Consider the following 22,245-nt stretch of genomic DNA (forward strand, 5'->3'; position numbering starts at 1 on the left):
CATTTTATCCTTAAAACAATCAAGAAAATAATTGGCGGATTAATCAATAATAAAAATAGTGTTTAGTAACAGCCCTAATAAAAAGGTTAGACCTGACCACTTACATCAAGAATTTGACTAATCATTTGATCATGTTTAAAATAAAAAATATAAAATTATTGTGTATGCTGGTATGCTGGTGTGTATGCTTGTTTGCATTAGGATTTTTGCATCTTTTTAATTGAGGGTTGTTTTTTTTTTTTGGTTGTTTTTTTCCAGAGGTAGCAGAGGAGCTCTGTAAGACGGCCTCCTCTGGTCACTGCGGACCACTTCACCCTTTCAGTCACGACATGCCCCTGTTGCCTTCCAAATCTCGCACACTCCTAAAGCACACAGAAAACAAGGAAAATATCGAGGGTGGACTCGACGGGCGATCTGACCACGGCACGCACAGTCACTCAGGTACAGCCAGACACGCCCACCTCACTACCAACCAGTCAGCTGCACCATATTATGATTCTGCAGGTTCGCCAGAGAGCGGCCATTCACAGACTACACTGCAGCGCCGCGAGGCCCGCCGCCTGAAAAGAAGAGCTGTCATTTTCCCCAACAACTGAGAGCTGGTGCAAGCATCTGTCGGGCATCCGGTCGATCATCCAGTGCTATCTCAAAGCAGATCTGCAAGCACAGCCTGACATCGTCACTTTACACTGGCGTAGAATTACAACTGGTTCAGCACTCAGAGGGATTTGATTTCTAAGGTTCAAGACTCTGTTTATTCAGCCATGAAATGTCAGTGCTCATGTCATCTGACACTGATTAAAGGATGTAAAAGATGAAAATAAGACAAAACAGTAATAGAATCATAAAATATAGATGCCAACAAAACATTAAAAGTAATTGGTAACTAAATGCTTACAATCACATAATGGGTTCTCAAATGAAGTAGAAAAAATAGGTATGAATAAAAGGTATTAAATGAAGTACTCTATTGGTTTCATAATCACTTTAAGGGTACTGATATTGGTATTGGTACTGGTATCATCAATTTTAAAAAGGTTCCCAGCCCTTATCCTCGGATACAACAGTTCAATGTATAGTACCAAACAAAACATTTAAGCATTAACATCAGAAGTTTTCAGTTTTGTTTCCGAATCATTGTAAATGTAGACAGCTCACCTCTGTCAGTCACAAACACAAATACATCGGGTGACCTACTTTCGAAACTGAACCATTGTCCCTTTTCTCAAACACATTGCTCACGCAGTAAATATGGAAACTATTTGTTATCTGTGATGGAATGATCTTGCTCTTATTCTGTCTTGTCAGTATTTGTTGCATGACTATTATTTCCACAACCTAATCAATTCTTGCTATTAAATTATGTATTAATTTTTTAACCCTAATATTAAATTTCCACAATATCCGTTGTCTTTTGTTTGTCTGTTCTCACTTAAGTTATTGCTTATTTATTAGTTTGTTTGCTTTTTAAATTTATTTCAAAATAAAATGTTGTTTCATTTGTGTGTTCACCTGATGTGTAAACAAGGCAGCCTGTCTTTGACTTGCTTTGCCCTTTTTTTTCCCACCTGTTTTGTCACTGTCACCATTTTGTCATGCTTTTATGTTTTGCTCCATGAACATAAATACTCATCAATAAAGGGAACAATAGCTTTCATTAAGTCATAAATCCAATCAAAGTGGAGCATGCAGAATGTTCCACAATGTCATTAAGCACAAGACTTCATGAATCATCACCAAATATTCATATGATATTAATGAAACCACAAAGATTTTAACCACAGTGTTCATGTCTCATGTGTGGTATTAATATTACTTGTTTGTATGCAATTATATTTACATGCAAAAGCTATCAGTGATGAGAGAACCGTGCCAAAAAGGAAATATTGACCAAATATTAGTGCACTTATTCACTTTACAGAAGTCTGGCAGTTAGACTGTGTCCCAGTTTGCAGTTTTCTCCTCCATAGTGCCAAATTCAGATTGGCTAGAGAGGATTCTGCACCATACTGTATTGTTTTGAAGAGCAGAAATACTGTGAAAATTAATTCCCCCCATTGAGCAAAGTTACAGAACAGCCCTATTAGTAACAGGGGTTTGGCAGTTACTGTTTGCCATGTGTTCTCATCATTTCCTAGAAGTATATTCATCATCCCATCTTTTACGAGAGCGGCTTGTAAATCATTGAATTAGTGTTTGCATGTGCATGACTGGCATGGACTAAAAAACTTTCCATTCCTTTTCCTGAAATGCTTTTTTCCTAACTCATGAGTCCCTGAGGAGAAAATAACAGCTTTTAGAGAGAGAGGGGGATAGTCTGTCTTATCACAACAGCACATAGCTGCCTGATGCAGTGAGTGACATTAATGTATAGACGGGCACATTGAGAGACTAGAGCTGTATTCTTCATTACCTGTTTTTTTGTAACAAGTCAGGTAAACAAAGACGGATGTGTTCCTGCTTTGTTTCGTTGTTTTAATCCTGCCCTCTCCTCTCTCTCCAGGCTGGGCTAGTTTGTTAGGAGGGGACGGCCGATCAGGCAGCTCCCCGGCTCTGCCCAGAAAACAGCAGCCCAGAGATAAATCTCCCGCCAGCCTTTTAGAGGACGCACAGGATATGGGCACATTTACACGAGACCGCAAGACTGGCTTCTTTAGCTCCTTCATAAAGAAGAAATCTTCCTCTTCTTCCTCCTCACCATCCTCTCAGCTCCAACAGAACCTCCCGACGCCTCCCAAGAGGAGCAGCTCATTCCGGGAGATGGAAACGCAGCCTCACAAGAAATACGAGCCTACCGCTGATTTCAGCGCTCCTCCTCCCCTACCCCAGTCGGACAGTCTGGGTGGCTTCTCCGCGTCTCCGTCTCACTCCCATGGAGAACCCACTCAGGCGCAGTCACGCTGCTGTGGAGCTGCTTTTGGACAAAAACCCTCAGGTGGGGGGCTTGCCTCGCAGGTGACGAGCGGCAGCAGTTGGAGTGGGCTGGCAGGTTTTTTTACCCCTAGACTCATCAAAAAGACCCTGGGACTACGGACAGGAAAGACAGCCTCTTCAGAGGAGGGTGGAAGTATAGCTGGAGGGCCAAAACCCTTCCCTAGGTCCAATTCTACCTCCTCCATGTCAGCTGGGCTGCCAGACCTGGAGCGCATGGCTCTGACTTTACCCAGGAACCGCAGTGCTAAACCCCCTCTAGAGCGGACTGCTTCCACAACCTCGCAGCCAGAGAACGGGGCTGCACGGCCCTCAGAAACTCTGCTGAGGAGGATGGACGAGGGGACCGCACAGATCAGGGAAAGACCCAAAGCCAAGCTATTACCCCGGAGCGCTGCTGTCGGGGTGAGGGCACCAGGTGTTGGGGGGGAGGTGGGGGAATCGGACAGTCTGTCTCGGGTCAGGGAGGGTAGAGAGGAGACAGGGGGAGGACTGGACAGGCAGCAGAGTTGGCCTTCTCCCTCTAAGACTTCTAGTTCGAGTGTTTCATCCGCTGCAGCAGGTGCACCAACTCACAACCACAAAGTTCCGGTCCTGATCTCCCCCACGCTGAAGCACAGCCCCGCGGATGTGCACCTGGTCGGGCTAGACTCTCAGGGGAACCGCTTCAAACTGCTGTCTGAGCACCAAGCAGATCGAGACAGGCCGCGACTTGTAAAACCCAAGTGCGCGCCTCCTCCCCCTCCCACCCTGCGCAGCTTGCAACACTCCTATAGCGGCGACGGAGAGGAGCAGGTAGGAGGAGCACCTGTGGAAGTGAACGGAGACACATTGAAAGGTCACAGGTCAGGGCGTATGTCAGGAGGAGCGGCGACGGGCAGACCGTCAGTGCCACCACCACAAGTGCCTCCTGCGTCTTCCTCCTCCGTTTCCTCATCTTGCTCTGCCACCACCAACACGACTCCCACCAAAATGGCCAACGGAGCCGCCACCACTGCCTCCTCCTCCTCACACACAGCACCGTCTGCCGGCTCCAAAGTGGCACTGCGGCGAACCAGGCAGCAGGCAGAGAGGGTGCCCCTGGAGCGAGTTAGCCGCGAGGCCCTGCTGGAGTGCGCTGAGTGCCTGAGCAGCGCCCTCCACGCCAGTTCAGAGAGCCCCTCCAGCAGCCAGGTGTTGGACGCCGGCCACCAGCTGCTAGACTACTGCTCAGGTTACGTGGACTGCATCCCTCAGATGAGGAACAAATTTGCCTTCCGAGAGGCGGTGGGGAAGCTGGAGCTCAGCCTGCAGGAACTGAGGGCGTCATCCTCAGGAGGTGGAGGGCTGGGTGGCTTAGGGCCCAACACTGTACTGGACAACCTGCATAGCTGTATTAAAGAGATTAGTGACGTAGTACAGAGGTAGCCACTGTGACGACACCAACTGTCACCCCTAACTACCCGACTAACTGCTTATATTCCCTTTTTTTTTTATGTTTCTGGTTCTTCTGACAGCTTTTTGGGGGACGAAATGAGATGAATCTCTTAAAGTACCTCAGAGAAATCACTACAAAATGTATTCTTTTAACTGTTTACAAACAACCGTTTCATAAGATGCCAGTGTGGACACTAATTTTGCTCTGACCTGTACATATTCAGAAATGTTTATACCAAACTTAATGTGGTTTAAGTCACACAATGAAATTTTTTGCCCCACGTCTCCACCTGGCCGCGATAAAGGCGTCTTTGTCAAATGAATGTCGAGTGTATCAGCTGTGTGTAGCCGGCCCGGCGAGTCGGTAAAGTCTAAGCTCACTCTGCTTGTCTGTCAGTCTGTCACGTGCTGAGCGAGAATGTCGGTGGTTGTGCCCAGCCTTACTGAGAATACTAGACGACTGTTTTCACTGACTAACAGTGCTTCACAGATGAGGGAATCATCAGTTGGGTGTACTGTGTTTCGCAGTAGGGTGTTTTGCTCAGTGTCTGGGGAACTGAGTGACCATAAGCCATTTTTTTAAAGCCATTGTATTCTAAAGGATCGAAAGCAACAACGGGATTCAATATGATTTAAGGTTTTGGGGTCTCAATTGTACACTTTTATTCCGTGTGCAGATGTTTGTTTGTTTTTTCTTGTTTTCATTTCATGTTCTTGACAGTATTTGTTAAGTAGATGGACAATTGTGATAAAATTATAGATATCCCCATAATTAAAGATCCAGTGTGTAGGATTTAGGAGGATAAATTGGCAGTTATCGTGTTTTCTGGTCCTTAGATTGAGCTTGTTATAGCTACATAGGGAGCAGGTCTGTTGTAGTCCAGAACAGACAAACAAAACACTGAGTTGGGATAGGGCAATTTGCATTTTCACGTCATTCACCAAAGTTAGGAGCCCCTCAGTGACAAAAGTGTCAGATTTTTTAAAAAGCTAAACTGCTATATTGAGAGTTTTTACTGTTTTAAATCACTGGGTGCGTTTCATCTGCGAATAATTTGGTTCTTGGTAAAAGCAACATTTTTGCATGGCAGTATCAAATTGATACACTGCTGCCAAACTGATAAATATTCCAAATACAAATTAAGCTTTTATTTGCCTACTTGAATAATAAAGTCAGTTTTCCCATTTCAGTCCAATAGATAAAATTTGCTGCAATTAAAATAACTGAAGTGAGATGAACAGACTGAAAACGTTTATAAACAGAATAGATAAAACAGATCTTGACAAAGTTTACCATTGGGGACATAATATGCAGTTGAAAAAAAGATAATATATTGTAATATATGTTATCGCAATACTCAGCATATCGCAAAATTTAGAGGCCGCTGGTTGCAGTCTGCAATCCCCCTAAATCTTACACACTGCTCCTTTAAAGCCTTGTTTTTAACAATTTATAGAATAATCAACTGTTCAGACATTCCCACGTGTCCTCACAAGACTGAAGGGATCACTGACGTCAAACTTTTGTGCATTTGACAAGCGTGTAAATAAGCTCAAATGAAACGTTAAGTGCACGTTTCGGTATTACCAAATACAGGCTTATCAGATCAAAAAAAAAAAAAAAAAAAAGAGAAAAATTATATGAATCTCTTTTGTTTATTCCCCACAATACTAAAACGTGAATAAATGTGGGGTGTCTTATCATATGCACAGCATTTGTCTTCGCTTCAGTGACGTAACTCATGTTCACACCTTAACACAGTGCCACAAAAATGGGGGTGAAAAAACCCCAGTCTCCTAAAGCATTTCAATATTTATGTCCAGTTATCCTTGCACACATTTCTTCCTTGTATGACGGAGCAGATGAGAGCAGAGGGAGGAGAGGGGAGAGAGCACAGGGTAGCGCATGAGCAGGTGAATTGGGACAGTATTTCTATAAGTGTCCTTCTGAGTATGGACAGTGCTGGATTCCCTGTAGCCTTGTCGTGTCCTCAGTGCCTCAAAATTTCTTCCATGTATGAACACTGCGAAATGCAGAGACCTACTTTACACCAATCACACAGTACTGATCTCTCAACAAACAAAACTGCAGTATGTCTTCAGCACATGAGCGATTTGTACATTATTTGGTTCAAAGAAAAATGCTTTTTAGAATGTCTATGTATGAACTTGAATTTTAAATTATTCCTGTTTTTTTTTTTTTGTTTTGTTTTTTTTTATTAAAAGCACAGACCTATTTTGAGAGAAAAGTTATGTAAATATTTGATTTTATTTCATATCCAGGAAACAAAAGATTTATGTGCGGATACAGCATAAAGAGCAATGTTTTTGACTGAAGAGATGTATGGCAAGACTGAGGCTCATCCACCCAGATCTGAATATCTGCTTTATGAATGTATTATTCTTCCGTTCAGAATCCGGTCGAATGTTCATCTGCATGACTCTTTAATCTCTTACAGTGCCATTGAATTTTATTTATTATATTTTGTTTATTTGCCCACACTTCTAATTTTGGTCACACTAAATAATTAAGTCCAGCAACAGCTGCTCTGTTTTTTGAGCGCAAACAAAACTGTGTACAGCACACACGAAACTCACAGATTATTTTCTTTGCTTTGGCTCACATCTTTAAGTACACTGGATAAGGCCTCAGACACGTCGGTTCATCCACACGCGTTGCTTACTACAAAATCTAATCGCTGCAGGTCAATAACACTTTCATCATGCCTGTCAACGACACTTGATGGATTGCCAAGTAAACGTTTTTGTCAACTTGTGTTGTGGTGCGTTTCATATCATTTCACGTTGTTGTGTGAAGAATTGATGTCCAACTTCTTGCCAAACAGGACCCTTTGTTACAAACTGATGATTGGTTTCTGTTCACTGTGAGTTTTTAACAACATGGACGAAAAAACATCTTTTCTTTCATGATTCTTGGTGCCTTTTTGTGAACAAAATGATTTATGTACAGTACACTATCACTGCAAAAATTCACAGGTATGGCGATGTTAAAAAAGTCCATCATTTCAACATTGTTTTCTTTGGTTTGTCATGAGATTGAGCATATCACTACAGCATGCATTTCAGTCGTTTGGAGGTTAACAGTCAGATGCAAACTTGAAACTGAAAGTTGCACTTTGAAGATTATGTATTTAGATACTCAGTCAGGCCGTTTATTAGTGTCCATTAACACCATTAGTGCAGCCACATCTGTTTATGTTTTCTCTCTGACAAATGACACGAGTCTGCTGCACTAAACCCAAGCTGCTCTGTCGTCCGACCACGTCAAAGGTGTTGTCTAAAAAAATGTCTCATTAGAAGTTTCTGTGAAGTTGTTATGCGTCTTTGTCGAACAGGTTTCCCAAAAAGCCTTATCGAGAAAAAGTATAACCTCCCAGAAACACATTTCCAGTCTGGACTTTTTTTTTTTTTTTAAGAAATAAAACATATCTAATCAATTATTAGAGTCAATAAATTGATTTTGTACCAGTGTTTTTTTCCTCAAATCTTATATCTGAACTGACCACAATTTTTTTTCTCATTCTCATCAGTCTTCTGCATCCTCTGTTTTTATGTTGCCTGCAATTATCTTGTATATCTGGGTTTTGTTTTTCTTTCTTCCTGTCTCTGTTTTGGAGAACAGCTCTGGAGAACGTGTGTACACATCATTATACCAAAGGCCACTTCTTCAGTTGTACGAGTGCAATGTAAACCAACACACAAAATAATGGAATATGTGAATCTAAACAGGGATTAAAATGGCAGAAATGTTAACATTAACTTTTTTATTGTACAAAATATATATTTTGTGTTGTTTTTTTTTTTGTTTCTTTTTTTATTTAAAGCTCACGTTATATTACTGTGAAGTTTTGCTTATCAGTGTTAAGCCTATTGTAAATAATAAAGATATTGATGATTACTGTTTTCGTTTTTGGTTGTTCATCTGCCTCCAAACACTTTATTGTCTCTGGCTCGTTGTCTTCAAATGCAGGAAAACTGCAAAATGTACAACTGTTGTAAAATTGACATGTAATATATTCAGTATAGGCAGAATTAAACTGATTCTAAAAAAATCAGTCTTTTTAAGGTTATATATATACAGTGCCAATTTCAAGAGATTTTTATTGGGATTTTTTTTTGTAATTGACCTACACAGAATAGTTAAAATTGGTGAAGTGAAATGGAAAAAAAAAGTTTTTGAAAAAATCTGAAAAATAACAATGAAAAATGGTGGGTGTACATGTATTCAACCCCCTTTGCTTTGCTTGGTTTTCCACCAAGCAATAGGCACAATTTAGACCAAAGAGCTCTTCGCACAGCTCGAGGACAAAGCTCTGGAGGCGCACAGTTCAGGGCATGGTTGTGAAAATATTACCTGAAACTTTGAACATCCCACTAAGCATCATTGAATCAATTATCACAGAATGTTAGAAATACAGCTACAACAAACCTGCCAAGAGAGGGCTGCCCACAAAACCCAAGGACGGGGCAAGAAGCACATTCAACAGGGAGACAGCACAGACCAAAGATAACCCTGAAGGAGCTGGAAAGCTCCTCAGCAGAGACTGTACTATTTGTCCATAGGATCGCTTTGAGCAATACACACCACAGAGCTGGACTTTATGGAAGAGTGGCCAGAAAGTTCAATTTTAGTGTTTTAGTTGACCAGGGAGGGTAAATCTGGTAGGAGACTACCCAAAGATATGAAAGAAGGTATTCTGGTCATATGAGACTAAAACTGAACTTTCTGGACACTCACTCACTTTTGATGTTGTTACTAAAAAAGACACAATTTGTGTGCATATCTCTGAGTTTAGCGATTGCCTGGTTGACAGGATAAATCAGATGTATTATTTTAAAACAAACTTCTGTAATTTATTTTAAGTAATTTTAATTTGAGTGGTGGGGAATAATACATTTATACCTCCTTTTCCAACATGTAAGATGTAATTTCTTGTTAATTATTTGAATGTATTCCTTGAGCTTAGGTTATACATTTTTGTTATTTATATTTTGCAATTTTTTAATCTTTTTGTTTGTTTGTTTTTCGGAATAAATATCCATCTATATATCTGATTATAATATATATATATATTTTTTTTTTATTCTTATCATGTTCATCAGTCCTGCCGGTGACGCCTGCCCACACCTTATCCGACTCCTCCCAACCAGAGCCTATTGTAAAGATGGCGTCCATCATGGAAGGGCCGCTCAGCAAGTGGACTAACGTTATGAAAGGTTGGCAGTACCGCTGGTTCGTTTTGGACTACAATGCCGGTTTGCTGTCATACTACACGGTACGTTCATTTCCACGGTTTGTAAATTCTGAAGTGATGAGCCCGGGAGGTTTGATTGTAGAAGTTGTCGCTGGTTGTCAAAGTGGGATAAGGGCCTTGTGTTTGTCAGGAGTCTCAGCTGGCACAGAGAGGAGAGGCTCCATGGTGACGGATCCGCACGTTAGCCAATAGCAACGCTCCTCGAACACCTATTGACCAATCGCGTCACAGTGTTTTTTCGACACTTCCGCTAAATTAGCTAGCTAGCAAAGCTATCAGCTGAAATACACCGAGTCGGCGTAACATTATTACGAGCAATTAACATTATTAAGTGAGACGGAGATATGATTATGTATGTCGGCGAGATTTTATTTGTGTCTGGTGGTTAAATAAGAGACGGACAATCGCTGGTTTGCTAGCCAAAAAGCTAACGAGACACCGACGGAGGAGAACAGCTGCCAACGTTAGATATTTGATAAATTCCATGTCAGTTAATTCGATACTTTGATGAGTCATGTCGAGAGGAAAGCAGATAACAAACGGTCAGTGTTACTGTTTGTTAAACAAGTTGTAAGAAAGGTGACAACTAGTGGTAGTGCTGTCCACTCCTCTCAGCAAGTTGACTGTCCTTAAATCGTTATTTATCTTGTGACTTAGGTAGGTAACTTAGTTTGGTAGGTAATTTGGGTAACGTGGGGTAAATAGGTAGATGCAACAGTATGAGATATTCCAGGTATGATAACCGTATCAGAAAATATCGCGGTTTTACCGTATCTCTGTATGATAGAATAGGGGTCGACCGATGTTGGTTTTTCGGGGCCGATACCGATTATTAGTAGTAAACGAGACTGATAACCAACATTTGGAATCAATATGCATTTACAATAAAAATTATTGAAAATTTTCGGTCAATATTTAGAATTTGTAATATAACAAACCCCAACACAGAACATTGTTTAAATGCCTTTAGCAAATGTTTAATCAAAACTGAAACATTCAACATCATATACAGAAAATTCCCAGCAACCTCTTTTTAATAAAAAAAGACAAGTAAAAATTTATATTAAAAAGGATTGAATAAAGATAGCACCATAAGGTTTAATATAGTAAAAGTTCCTCCCACGCTGACATTTCATTTACACTTTTTAATTATTAATTTTATCGGTGATCATGAAAACAAAATGCCAATTCAGATAATTGGCAAAATACTAAATAATAATCGGCCAGGCTGATAATCTGTTGACCCATACTGCAGAATTATTATAGCCTATTTATCCGTTACAATGACGGGGTTTTAGTTAACCTGTTAAAATCAAAACAAATTGGTTTGACTTCTTCCAAAAACATAGAGAGAAAGCAATGAGCAACTTAACAAGAAAAGTTAAAAATAAGCACACACAAAAAGCAAAGTGAAAGTACCAAAAAAAGTTCAAAAATAAAATAATAAAGTCTTTAACTTTTAAAAAAAAAAAAAAGGAAATAAATAAATAAATGTGTGTGTGTGTGTGTGTGTGTGTGTGTGTGTGTGTTTCTGTATCATAATTATAAATATGTGGATATAATAATATACATACAGTTTTCTGCACAGTATTCCTCAGAATTTTTTTGTTTTCCTCTTTAAACTAATTTTCTGGCTATTTTCTTGTCGCCTTTTACTAATGTCTTGCAATGTACGGGACATTTCTTGCCAAGTTGCACATTGCTTTTTATCTTGATGTTTCGAAAGAGATCAAACCAATTGGCCTAGGTTTAATAAATAGCCAGTGAAAGACATCTCAACACAGCACAAGAAAACTTATGTTGATCCAGGTTTCAAGGGTCAAACCAGCGTTTTCCTACCAGAATGCAATCTTGAAACTATTTTTTAAAAATTAAAGGTGTAAAAAGTCTCCCCCTTTGAAAATAACTAAAACAGACGTTTGATTTTCTGTCCAGCCGCATCATACTTTGAGGCAGACTTCTGTCATCTCCTCTACCCTCATTTAGTGTATGATTTTTTTATTCAAATCGGCTCTATTTTATCTTAAGATTATTTTGTAATATGATTTTTAAAAACTTTTACTTTCAAATTGAAAGCATGAGTGAAGAGGGCAGTCTTCTCTCTCAACTCTTTTAAAAGCAGAATCTTTACTGTAATTGGATCAAATAGCTTATAGATATTAATAGCTTGGTGACATACAGTAGAACCTGACAATGCAGTTTAGCCCAGCATACTAATTGTATTAATCCCCGATTTGTTCTGTTGCTGATTTACAGTCAAAGGACAAGATGATGCGAGGATCCAGAAGAGGCTGTGTGAGACTTAGGGTAAGATTTTCAGGTCGATCTCAAGACCATACTATTCCTGACACAGTTGTCTTTTGATAAACTACATAAATACTCTGCAGGCTTGGCTGGGTTGCTGCCCTGCTTTACCTGGTATTCGGAAAGAGTTTCCACATTTTCAGGGCACTGTTGTCCTAAATGCAGTACAACACATCACATGTATGACTTTCTGACCTGGTCTGCTTTGTCAATCTCTTTGAACCCATAGAGGCAGTTATACTATTTGCAATATGTGGTTTATTGGCCTGATTGAGCAGATGTCAGTAACTTCCTGCAGCCATATCCACATCTCCATCACATATATGCTTTTAATGGTCTTTAAGATATGAAATTGATTTTGAGCTATCTATCTACTTTTTCTTGTGATTTAATTGATCAGTTTCCAGGTACTTTATTTTCTCACCTATTGAAGAGATAAATTATTATGTAGTTCTACTGTATATTAGACCGTTTTATTTATCTTTGTGTGTTGTATTAGTGTTGCAATGTGTTTAGTTAAAGTGTCTGTTTGAATGTTATGGATGTGTATTTATATATTTAATCTAGTAAATGGAATATTGTTAATGAAAACAATGGAGACCCCAGGAAGAGTCACTACTGTTTAACACAGAAGCTAATGGTAATCTTAATAAACAAACAAACAAACAAACAAACAAAAATCCACTTTTTAGCACCCCTAGTTAAGACATTTGACTTTACAACATGTTTTCAATATTTAGTGTTGTCCACTAGATGGCAGCAGCTACTGTACGAAGATACCTGTTTAAAATCTTATTAGAAGAGGAAGGAAAGAGTCCCAATTCAGCAGGATTTTCAGGGGACTGAGCCTACAAATTTAGTGTGTTGTATCTGTCTTGAAAGAAGCCAACAGAGGGGCAGACATAAAACGTAGGATTACATACACTGAATAGAAACACTCAGGATAACATTGACGTTTGTCTCCTTTATGGAGGCAGTTGTGACTTTTTGTAAAAGGCTAAGTTGGGCCTGGCGTTTCCTCTTCATCCAAATTAATCCAACTTGTAGACTTGCATTTACAAGCCAGAACCTGGCAGACACTTATCAAGCGTCTCTCATGTTATTTTCCAGATGATTGATTATAAAATCGAGGAGGTAAAGTTTCTCATGAGTTTTTGCAGAAGCAGTACTGAAACTTGTGTTTTATGTCACTGCACCTGTTTTGGGACCGAGGGCATTGTTTGTGTTGACCTCAGTGAAGGGAGGAAGTATCTCCTGAAACTTCCTATAAAGAGGATCCTGTGTCATTTATGAACAAACAGTCACAGGTCAGAGGTTTCAGTTAGGTGTGGATCAATGTGGCACAATCTATTGCGATACAGTTATTTGGCGATATGCATAATGGAGCTGAAAATTAAATCACTGTAAATGAAACTTTATTAATAACAATGGCTGAAGTTATCCATGTCCTTAAGACTTGTGTTTTGTTTGTATTTACAATTTTAAATCAAATTAGAATTTTTGACACTGATCCACACAAAAAAAAGATTTTAAGTCAAAACATCTGTACAAATTAAAATAAAAAAAAATCTTTTAACTTTTTTATGCCTAAGGAAAAATGAAAAGCCTTGCCTATTATCAGTTTTTAAAAATATTTGCTAGTATCAAACTCCAAGTCTTGTATTTTATATTCTACCAAACCGTGAACTGACTGTCAGTTTGTTACGAAGCATGTTTACCACAGGCTCTGTCTGTTGTCTTGCTAAACCAGGCATGCACAGTCTTGTTTTATGTGCTGTCATAACCTCTATTGTAGTACTATACTGTTTGTTGAACTGTTTGTTGTCCACAAGGCAACTGAGTTTTTAATTGTGCCATATTAATCATACTTTTTAAAGTAAAAGTTACCCAGTGTCCAAAAGTAACTACAATTAAGAGCTGTAGAACAAAGTACAGTCCATGTTCAGTAATGGATTCATAAATCTTTACTGTCAGTTTTTGCTGAGCTTTACTCTGGTTGAGAGATCAGGGCACAGATACTGTACTACCACGTGACACTTGCACTACATATACAATGCAATTGATTTAAACATCATTCCATTACAGAATGAAATGACAATAGAAACTCATCATCACAGCGATCTTATAATATTAAAAATGATTACTTTACAGATCAGATCATTTAGTACAATGCATCTACTTTATGAGGTACAGCCATGAACAGTTTTTATGGAGAGCACTCCATTTCTTCATGCAGACCCGGATATGTGTATTAAATTGCCTGTGTAGGACTGTGAACTGTATACTACTCCGTCTGCAACCAGAAGACATTGTCTCATTGTGGTCCTCAGTCAGTCCTTGAGACATCTCTTTGTACATCCAATGTAGAAACACTAATATACTTTTATTTACATGCTTATTTTTGGACCTATATATCTGACATCTCCTTTTTTCAATCACCTCACTACAGAACACCAAGTTGTTTCTGATAGAACGGGCTTTTACATTACATGTCTTGTCTTGGCACTTTGAGCACCACAAGCCAAGTGCCATTTAGTTCCATTATACTGGAGAGAGGGCAGCCATCTCTACGGCCGATAACTCCAACACTCAACAACCCGCGTCAAAATAATCTATATTTATTAATAGCACTATGGGAAAGGGGGGACATTTATGACTCTTTTCATTTTAGGGGGAACTGTCCCTTTAAGAGTGGCCTTGTTCATTATTGTTGTGTCATGTGGTGTGACTATTTATCAAAATCTAACATAGAAAATGTGAGATTGTAGAATTTGCTTTTTAAGAAAAGGGTGAAATGAATCATAATTTTGCAGCTAGGCAACTATACTTATGGTGTTAATTGCTTGCTGAGAGTCAGCAACTGAACATTAATTAATTATTTTAAGTTTCTTAAAGGTGGTATTTATGGAGGGTGATAGTACTGCAAAATATTTTACAGCTGTTCCCATATCTTATCCATCCCCTGAAGTAGCTGTTAGCTGTTATTTTTTATTACTTTCAGATTTGCTTTGTAAGGAAGCTCTGAGTCACACACCCTGTTTTGGTTGCTAGGAGCTAATGTCCCAGCTAGCCAGCAGGCTGTTTCTCTGCAGCTCTTTTTCTCCCATCGGCTGCTGGCTGCTGGTCCGCTGTTTCTTTTTCTCTCCACCCTTCACTGTCTTTCTCCTCCTTCACTCTCCCAAATCCCACCTCCTCCTCCCCACCCTTCTTCTCTGCCATGTTCCAAAAGGCTGCACTCGCATGTGTGTGTGTGAGAGCGAAACACAGAGTGATTGTGAGAAAGAGATGGTAAGGAAAGACGAGATGGAGCTTCAGATGGGGAGAGAGTGAGGTACCAAGACGAACCAAGGGTAATTTATAATAGAGAGCCAGTCAGTGGCTGTTGGAACATGTGGAGGGCATGAGGATAGAGATGGAAAGTGGAGTGTGACGTGTCCCACTGCCTGACTGTCTGCTTTTTTCCCCCTCGCTCTCTCTCTCTGTTTGCCCAGGGAGCTGTGATCGGCATCGATGACGAGGACGACAGCACGTTCACCATCACAGTGGACCAGAAGACTTTCCATTTCCAAGGTGAGATGTACCTCTTTTTTATTTTGTTCTCTTTATGCCCCCTCTTCTCTGCGTTGCAAGCACTGGCTCGTTTTCCTCGGGATCTTTTTTGCATCCATCCCTGCTGTTCATTTGCTCTCTCCATCTATCTCACTCTCTCTCTCCCTCTCTCACTCCTCTTTCCCTCCCCGCCTTTTAAAGACTTGGATTGATCTGCCCTAATGCCAGGAAACACATGCACACAGGCATCTACACAATGTCAACGCGTGCTGCGTGCATTTGAGCTTTTTTCTCCCTTCCTGTGGAACCTCTTCAAGCTCTGCGAAGTTGGACTGACATGCATTTCTGTAGATAAACAGGATTTGTTCCACTGCAAGCTAGACAGATTCCTCTGGAAAAATACAAGCAAGTAAGGCTTCTTTTTTTTCCCTCGGCCCTCCTGACTGTGGCTGAGGAGGAAGATTGCTGCTTGTGTGTCTCTGCAGTTAAGCCTCTGGGAATAATAAGGGAATACTGCTGAGCTGGAAGCTGAGCTCAGGTCTCTTCTGGTTGCTGTCCACCTTCTCTGCACCGCTGCCGCCGCACGCTATCTCCCAACCAGTCATTCCATAGGGACAGGATTGGCTCCCAGCTACAGCATCGCCCACCCCCCATCCCCCCATCTTGCCAACCCTTCCCTCTTTTTTGACAGGGAGCTGTCCAGTCCAGTACACCGCAGACACCTTTTTTACTCTTATCACTCCACCAGGTCTTGAACTAACCTTCTCCACCTTTCCTTCATCTCTGTCCTTCCATTTGTTCATTTGTATTCACCCCCCCCCCCCCCCCTGCCAACACCAAACCCCTCACACTTTACCACCAGACCCCACCTTCCCCCCTTTCACCTCCTTCTTGAGGGTCACCAGCCACAGTCCATGGGCTCCCCGCCCCTCTCACCTCCTCCATGCCCTCTCCCATGTCTGTGTTCCGAAGCTGTATGCTGTGGTTCTACAAACGGAAGGGTAAGGAGAAAACCGTGCACGTCTCATGGTCAGCATGCATGCCAGTCCCGGGCAAAAGGATCGAAAGGAGGCGTTGTTTGTTTGTCTTCTGGGATGTGCAGTCAGGGTGGAGCAGTGTGTTCTGTAGCGCTCAGGTGAAATGGTCTGTTATTGAGGTTCAAGGACAGTTCGGAGCAGTGTAAAGTAGCCTGTGAAGCGGCTGTCGGCTGTGAGGAATTATTGAGGAGAGAAGAGTGTGCGTCAGTGTCCTGAATCAGTCAAATGTTTTTACAGAATAGGTGTGTTATTTAGAACAGTGTGTTTGTTGTTACTGGTGATTGTTCTGCTTTTCATTGATCCTGCTGGCTTGGCTTAACAGTGATGTAATCTTTGTTTTTTGGGTTTTTTCCAGTCACGATAGTAATAATTGTATGCACATTTTATAGAGATGTGCTTGTCAGAGAATAATAGCTCAAATGTCATTGTCTTTATTTCTTGTGGAACTTTCTGTGCCACAGTTAATTAGATTCCTTCACATCAACTGTAATGCCTCATTATCTGAATAATTAGTCTGAGAGACTTCTACATCGGGCGAAGAGCAGCAGTGTATGCAAATTATATTCTAATTTTAATGAGTCCAAATTTAAGAGCATTATTCAAAAACCTTAATGGCCTTAAAGAGTGAAATTAAATTCTGACAGGGTGTAGAGCTCGCATGAAAAGGCAACACAGACAACATAGATGATATAGCACATGTAGTAAATATGACAATGCCATTTTACCATACAATAGCATTCATGAGATCACTTTACATTTAAACATTTCTACATCAGTTCAACAATTCTGCTTCTTTTATATCAGCTAAATCTGCAGAGTGGTAAGTTATCTTTGAAGCAGCATATTCTCGTACAGGACAGTCTGAAGCTTTGTAGCACATTGTGACCCCCATAATGATCTTTTTGACTAAGCACAAGTAATGAAATGTCACTGGGTCACATCGTTTTTCCAGACACCTACACCCTGGTAAAAAGGAATAGCCAGTGTGAGTTGAAACCATTCGATGTTTTCCTTTTATAACTTTTAACCTTTACATGCCCTAAAGTGAGAGAGGCATTTTAATCACACATTTTTTCAAAGGTACCCGTGGTCATTGACAACCAGGAAAAGTTATGTAATTGCACATTTTTAAGGCCTGAAAAAGTAATGGAATCAGCCAAAATCATTGAAAGTATTGAAAAACATCTTTATTATGGTTCCTTGAAAAGTCATGGAGAAGTTTGGAGATTTTGTCCCTGAAAATGTGTGGGAAGCCGGTTCTTAGCTCTGTACACGTGTGTCTGAAGATGGAGGGGTGCTGTACAACCTCAGGTGTCACCACAGCAGGAACAGGCAAAAAAATGGCAGTAAATGTTTTTATTTTTATTTGATTTATTCGTGTATTTGTCAGAGGCTGTGCAAAAAACCATATAACATATTACAATAACATAAAAACATATGTACTGAATATGAAATTTTGGAGCCAATACTAATTTGTGACCCTGATCCTGGTGAGGCTTTTCTGCTTAAAACGATCATAACATGTCATCATTACCATGAGTAAATTAATTATATTGAGCACATGATAAATGGTGACATTCACATAAATATGACCCGATTAAAATGTTCCAACAGCGTTTGTTTTTTTGTTTTTTTTTATTGGAACATCTCTGGGCACATTCATATAAAAATTACAAAGTCACCATTGAGCAGGGGGCAGGAAACTATCATTAAATGTGTTGAGAGCATTCTGAATACATCAACTGTTGGCTTGGATATCAGGAGATCCACAGGATGTTAGGCAGGAGGAGATTTCTCTGTATCTGTAAAACGATCCTGGTCTGAACATGTTATGCAGTCAGTCTCCCAGGATTCACAGCAGCATCTTAAAGTGTCCGTCTAAATATAAACTTTCGTGCCATTACGTATGGGCTGCGTGGGTAAGGTATGTCTGTGTCTTTGTGATGGGTAGAGCCTCACTGCCAAGGTTAAGAGAGGTAAAAACTATAGACGGATACCATTTACTGTAATTTAAATTTCCAGTGACCACTACATCTGCTGATAAATTGCTCATTTTAGAAGCGCGTGTCATGTTAACGTGTAAAAAAAACAATTTCCAGGAATGAGCCATGATACTTCCTCTTACGGGACAGTCCAGCTCACAGGTTTAAGTGTAGTTCTGAGGCGGCCGGCCACTGTGTTAGCCCGGAGTGCAGCTCTGTGCTGTCTTTCTATTTAGAGAAGCATCCATTATTCATCGGCCCCTCTCCCCCGGCGGTGCATCAGAGTTGCCTGAGAGCCCTTTAGCTTTCCCTTTTCCTCTTTCCCCCTCTCTGCTCTCACATGCCTCCTCTTATGTACAGTAGCTATCAATCTCTTGTCTTCTCCGCCCTTACTGTCAGGCCACCCTGATAGTCCAGACCGTCAGGTCAGGATGAGTATCCCCCTCATGCTCTCTTTATCGTGTCAGGGACCCCCTTCACCTCGATATCACCTGCACTGTCTGCTATCATCTTGTTTAACTTTTCCCACCTCGGCCATTTTTGCCACTGTGTTCTTTCAGGACGGCATCTGGACTTGTGTATTTAGTCAGAAAGATGTCCCCAAGTGCAGATCACTCATGGCTCAGCCAATCCAGAGCATTTTATGTTTTCACTACACAATTGGAGCAAAATCATAGATTAAATTACCAAAGTCCTGATCAGGTATCGCCAAGGCAACCCTTCTTCATTGACCTCCAAAATTGTGCATTTTCTTTGCACCTCATTTTGGTAGCTACCACTTAACTGACAGGTTGCAGTCCTGTGCATCGGACCCTCCGTCCTCCCGTTGGAGGATGTACTGAAATATTTCATCAGCTTGTCTGAAGATGGCAGGAGGAGAGAGAGGAGGGGAAGGATGAATAATTCACCGAGGCCTTTGGAGAAAGAAGGAGCAGCATTATGGGGGAGGCTGAACGTCATAAAAAAATCTTTGTGATACAATACCCTGACGACTTGGATGGGAAAAGAATCCTTGCGTTAAGAATACATCACATGTGCTGGTAGTATGTTGATTTGTCGCGACATGGTATCTGCCCGCGTGTGTGGAAATTGTGCATGCTGGATAGAAACTAGCGACCTGTGTCTTTGTGTACTTGTCCATGATGGCATTTTCTGCAGTTTAAGTTACTGAAACTACCAGTAGTTTCATTGTGTGTTTCATATACATTTAATTCACAAACCAAAGCTGAATACAGTTTGCTCGATGTAAGTTAGAAACATAAGAGTATGGGGTGGCACACATAAGAGGTAAAAAGGGTAGCAGAAGATGGTTGTCAGATTTTTGGGCATGTGCATGTTAAGTTAGTGTAAACTAGGCCATGATTCTTTTTTTTGTGACTGATTTAGCAGAAGTATGACGAGACAAATTCTTCCAAAGAATGTTCGCAGAGTTGCTTGCTTTATAGTTGACCAAGTATATGGGACTGGTAATAAAATTACTTTTCAAATGGATGTAAGCTGACGCCAGCAGTATACCAATATATTGGTGTATATATATATAATAACAGTCTTTTACTGCATTTTCAGAACGCAGCAAATAAACAAATAAAAACACAATATAGGGAATGTTCTGCTATCTTAGGGGTTAAATGTCCTTGGTTCAATCCAGCCAAGGACATTGCATGTCTGTCCCAGCTCCTCTCATTTCCATGCAGCTTTTTACTTTATTCTAAGCTGTGTAATTGAGGCTACAGTGACAAATACTTGGAGCATGAAATCAGTATGAAAATCGAGTAGATAGAATAAAAGGCATGTACGTGATATCTCTTCATGTGGAAGTTGGTGACTTCCCTCTGACACACAAATATTCAGCATCTGCTGGGTGAATTTGCAGAGGAAAAATGCATTGAAGAACAAAAGAGCTGTTGCGGCATTGAAACAATTCAAATTTTTACTGACCTTTTCAAGACTAAACAGAAGAGGATTACTGCAATTAAGTAAGACATTTGAAATCCTGGCTCCTAACCGTGGATATCTGTGTGTGGATGAATTTTGTTTCTGATGGACTTCACAGTTTGTTGATTATGATATTGGTTTGTTTTCCTCTTGGTCTTGCAGCTCTATTCATCATATAATCCTGATAGTAGGCTTGTTTAGCCATTCAGTGGTGGTGAGAGGGGTTGCATCATGTGATCAGATTAGAGCAACACATACCCTTTATTGGAAATGTATTGACCTGGTATCTGTTATCCATGCTGGATATGAGGTGACCTCTGCTGTCAATGTGCAGCCTGACAATGTGCTGCTCTGTATTGGCTGCATGTGGAAACTCGCTGTTTCATTTGGCATCAGTATCTTCTTTTCGGGCATTTCAGCAACTGCGAGCAACAGCAACTGGCTTTGTATGTCTGCATTTATCATGGGTCTTGATCCAATATCTGACAGAGTCTGTCTGTGATTATTAGGAAAGTGTGTGTGTGTAGGTGGATAGGTTGGAGTTTATTGGTGTGGGTTACAGTACTTCCTGTATGGGCTTGATCTTCTAATAGCCTTGCTGTGCGTCTCTGCTTTCCTTTATCTGAGAAGCATCAGAGCCCACAGTAATAGGGTTTAGTCAGCACACCTTCCTGTGTTTTGGTACTACTTAGTGGCTGGGCTTTGAGACTGTGTTACACTCTTACAGGGTTAAACAGCATCATAAAACTCAAGAGTGTGTTAATGTCAGGTTTGTGCAGTTACAGCTAGTAACTGTTGGCAGTGGTATCAAGGTATTTCGGAAAACAGGGTTTTTTTTTTAGAAATCCTAAAGGTATCATTTTCAATACTGTCAAAGATGCAAACACTGTTCATACACCACCAGTCTCTACTGGTGAAACAGGCAGCTGAGCTGAGTAAGATTGTGACTAGAAGTCTAAGGGTTAATATAACAGGACATGTTTGGAAGTATTGCCACTTTTAGTTACATCAATGTTATGGGGCATGGATGCTTCCAACCCTTCTTTTTGTAAGCTATGCTAAATTTAGGCTCGGTCTTGGTGGTGCTTTTTGTGGTTGTTGTTTGATGGTTGTGGCATGTGGCTGCAGGTCATTATAAGGATGAGGAAATCAACTCACCATCCGGTAAACTCTCCTCTCTAACAACTTTAAGCTAGTGTGTGGCTGATAACTAGCCAGGTCAAGGTTCTCAAATGTAAACATCGAGGAAGATGGAGAAGAATTGGGTGCCAGCTTAATTGGCATCCCGCTAGCCAGTGTACAGACGCTGGAAAATAAACTGAACGACCTGCGTGCCCCATCAGTTTTTATCAGGATATCAGGAACTATCATATCCTATAATTCAACAAAATTTGGCTAAATCCTGGACAGCACCATTCAAACAGGTGACTCTTTTTCTATTTGCCGATCTGACAGAGCAGAGGATTCTAATGAGAGAAGGAGAGGAGCATGTGCTTAAGGGTAAAAAAGGAAAGGTGTGATGGTGGGAATGTGGTGTGCTCTCCCGGCTGGTCCTGCTGTAATTCACTGCATGGTGGCTGCAGTGCAGCGCTGTGATAGATTACATAAATCACCTTGAAACATGGACAATTGTAAAACAGCAGATTTTTTTTTAAGATCCATTTTACTTATTTCATATGTTGTATTTGTATGTATTTGTTTTTGTTTCTTCAATCAAACTGTAAAGCACTTTGAATTGCATTCAATTTGTTTGGTATATAAATTAAATTTGACTGACTGATTGAACAGTGTAGGAAGCTGATGGGAACACATGTC

At 40.5% G+C, this 22,245-nt stretch overlaps 2 protein-coding genes across 4 annotated transcripts in view; both read left to right on the top strand.

Moving 5' to 3' along the window:
* abl2 (c-abl oncogene 2, non-receptor tyrosine kinase) overlaps positions 1–5,443 on the top strand; it is a 29,797-nt gene extending 24,354 nt beyond the window's left edge. The window contains exons 10-11 of the mRNA XM_042517032.1: positions 259–441; positions 2,504–5,443. Of these exons, the coding sequence (XP_042372966.1) occupies positions 259–441; positions 2,504–4,338 (2,018 nt within the window). The 3' untranslated portion in view covers positions 4,339–5,443. The remainder of the gene's footprint in view (positions 1–258; positions 442–2,503) is intronic.
* A 4,078-nt stretch (positions 5,444–9,521) lies between these two features.
* osbpl9 (oxysterol binding protein-like 9) overlaps positions 9,522–22,245 on the top strand; it is a 41,988-nt gene continuing 29,264 nt past the window's right edge. For 2 of the 3 annotated variants that reach the window (XM_042517066.1, XM_042517073.1), the window contains exons 1-3: positions 9,522–9,644; positions 11,880–11,930; positions 15,419–15,497. In XM_042517066.1, coding sequence (XP_042373000.1) covers positions 9,534–9,644; positions 11,880–11,930; positions 15,419–15,497 — 241 coding nt within the window. In that variant the 5' untranslated portion in view covers positions 9,522–9,533. Of the gene's footprint in view, positions 9,645–11,879; positions 11,931–15,259; positions 15,278–15,418; positions 15,498–22,245 lie in introns of those variants that run through there. The other variant, XM_042517087.1, reaches the window with a different exon arrangement.

Source organism: Plectropomus leopardus, chromosome 3 (assembly GCF_008729295.1).
Source record: "Plectropomus leopardus isolate mb chromosome 3, YSFRI_Pleo_2.0, whole genome shotgun sequence".
Taxonomy (NCBI): domain Eukaryota; kingdom Metazoa; phylum Chordata; class Actinopteri; order Perciformes; family Serranidae; genus Plectropomus; species Plectropomus leopardus.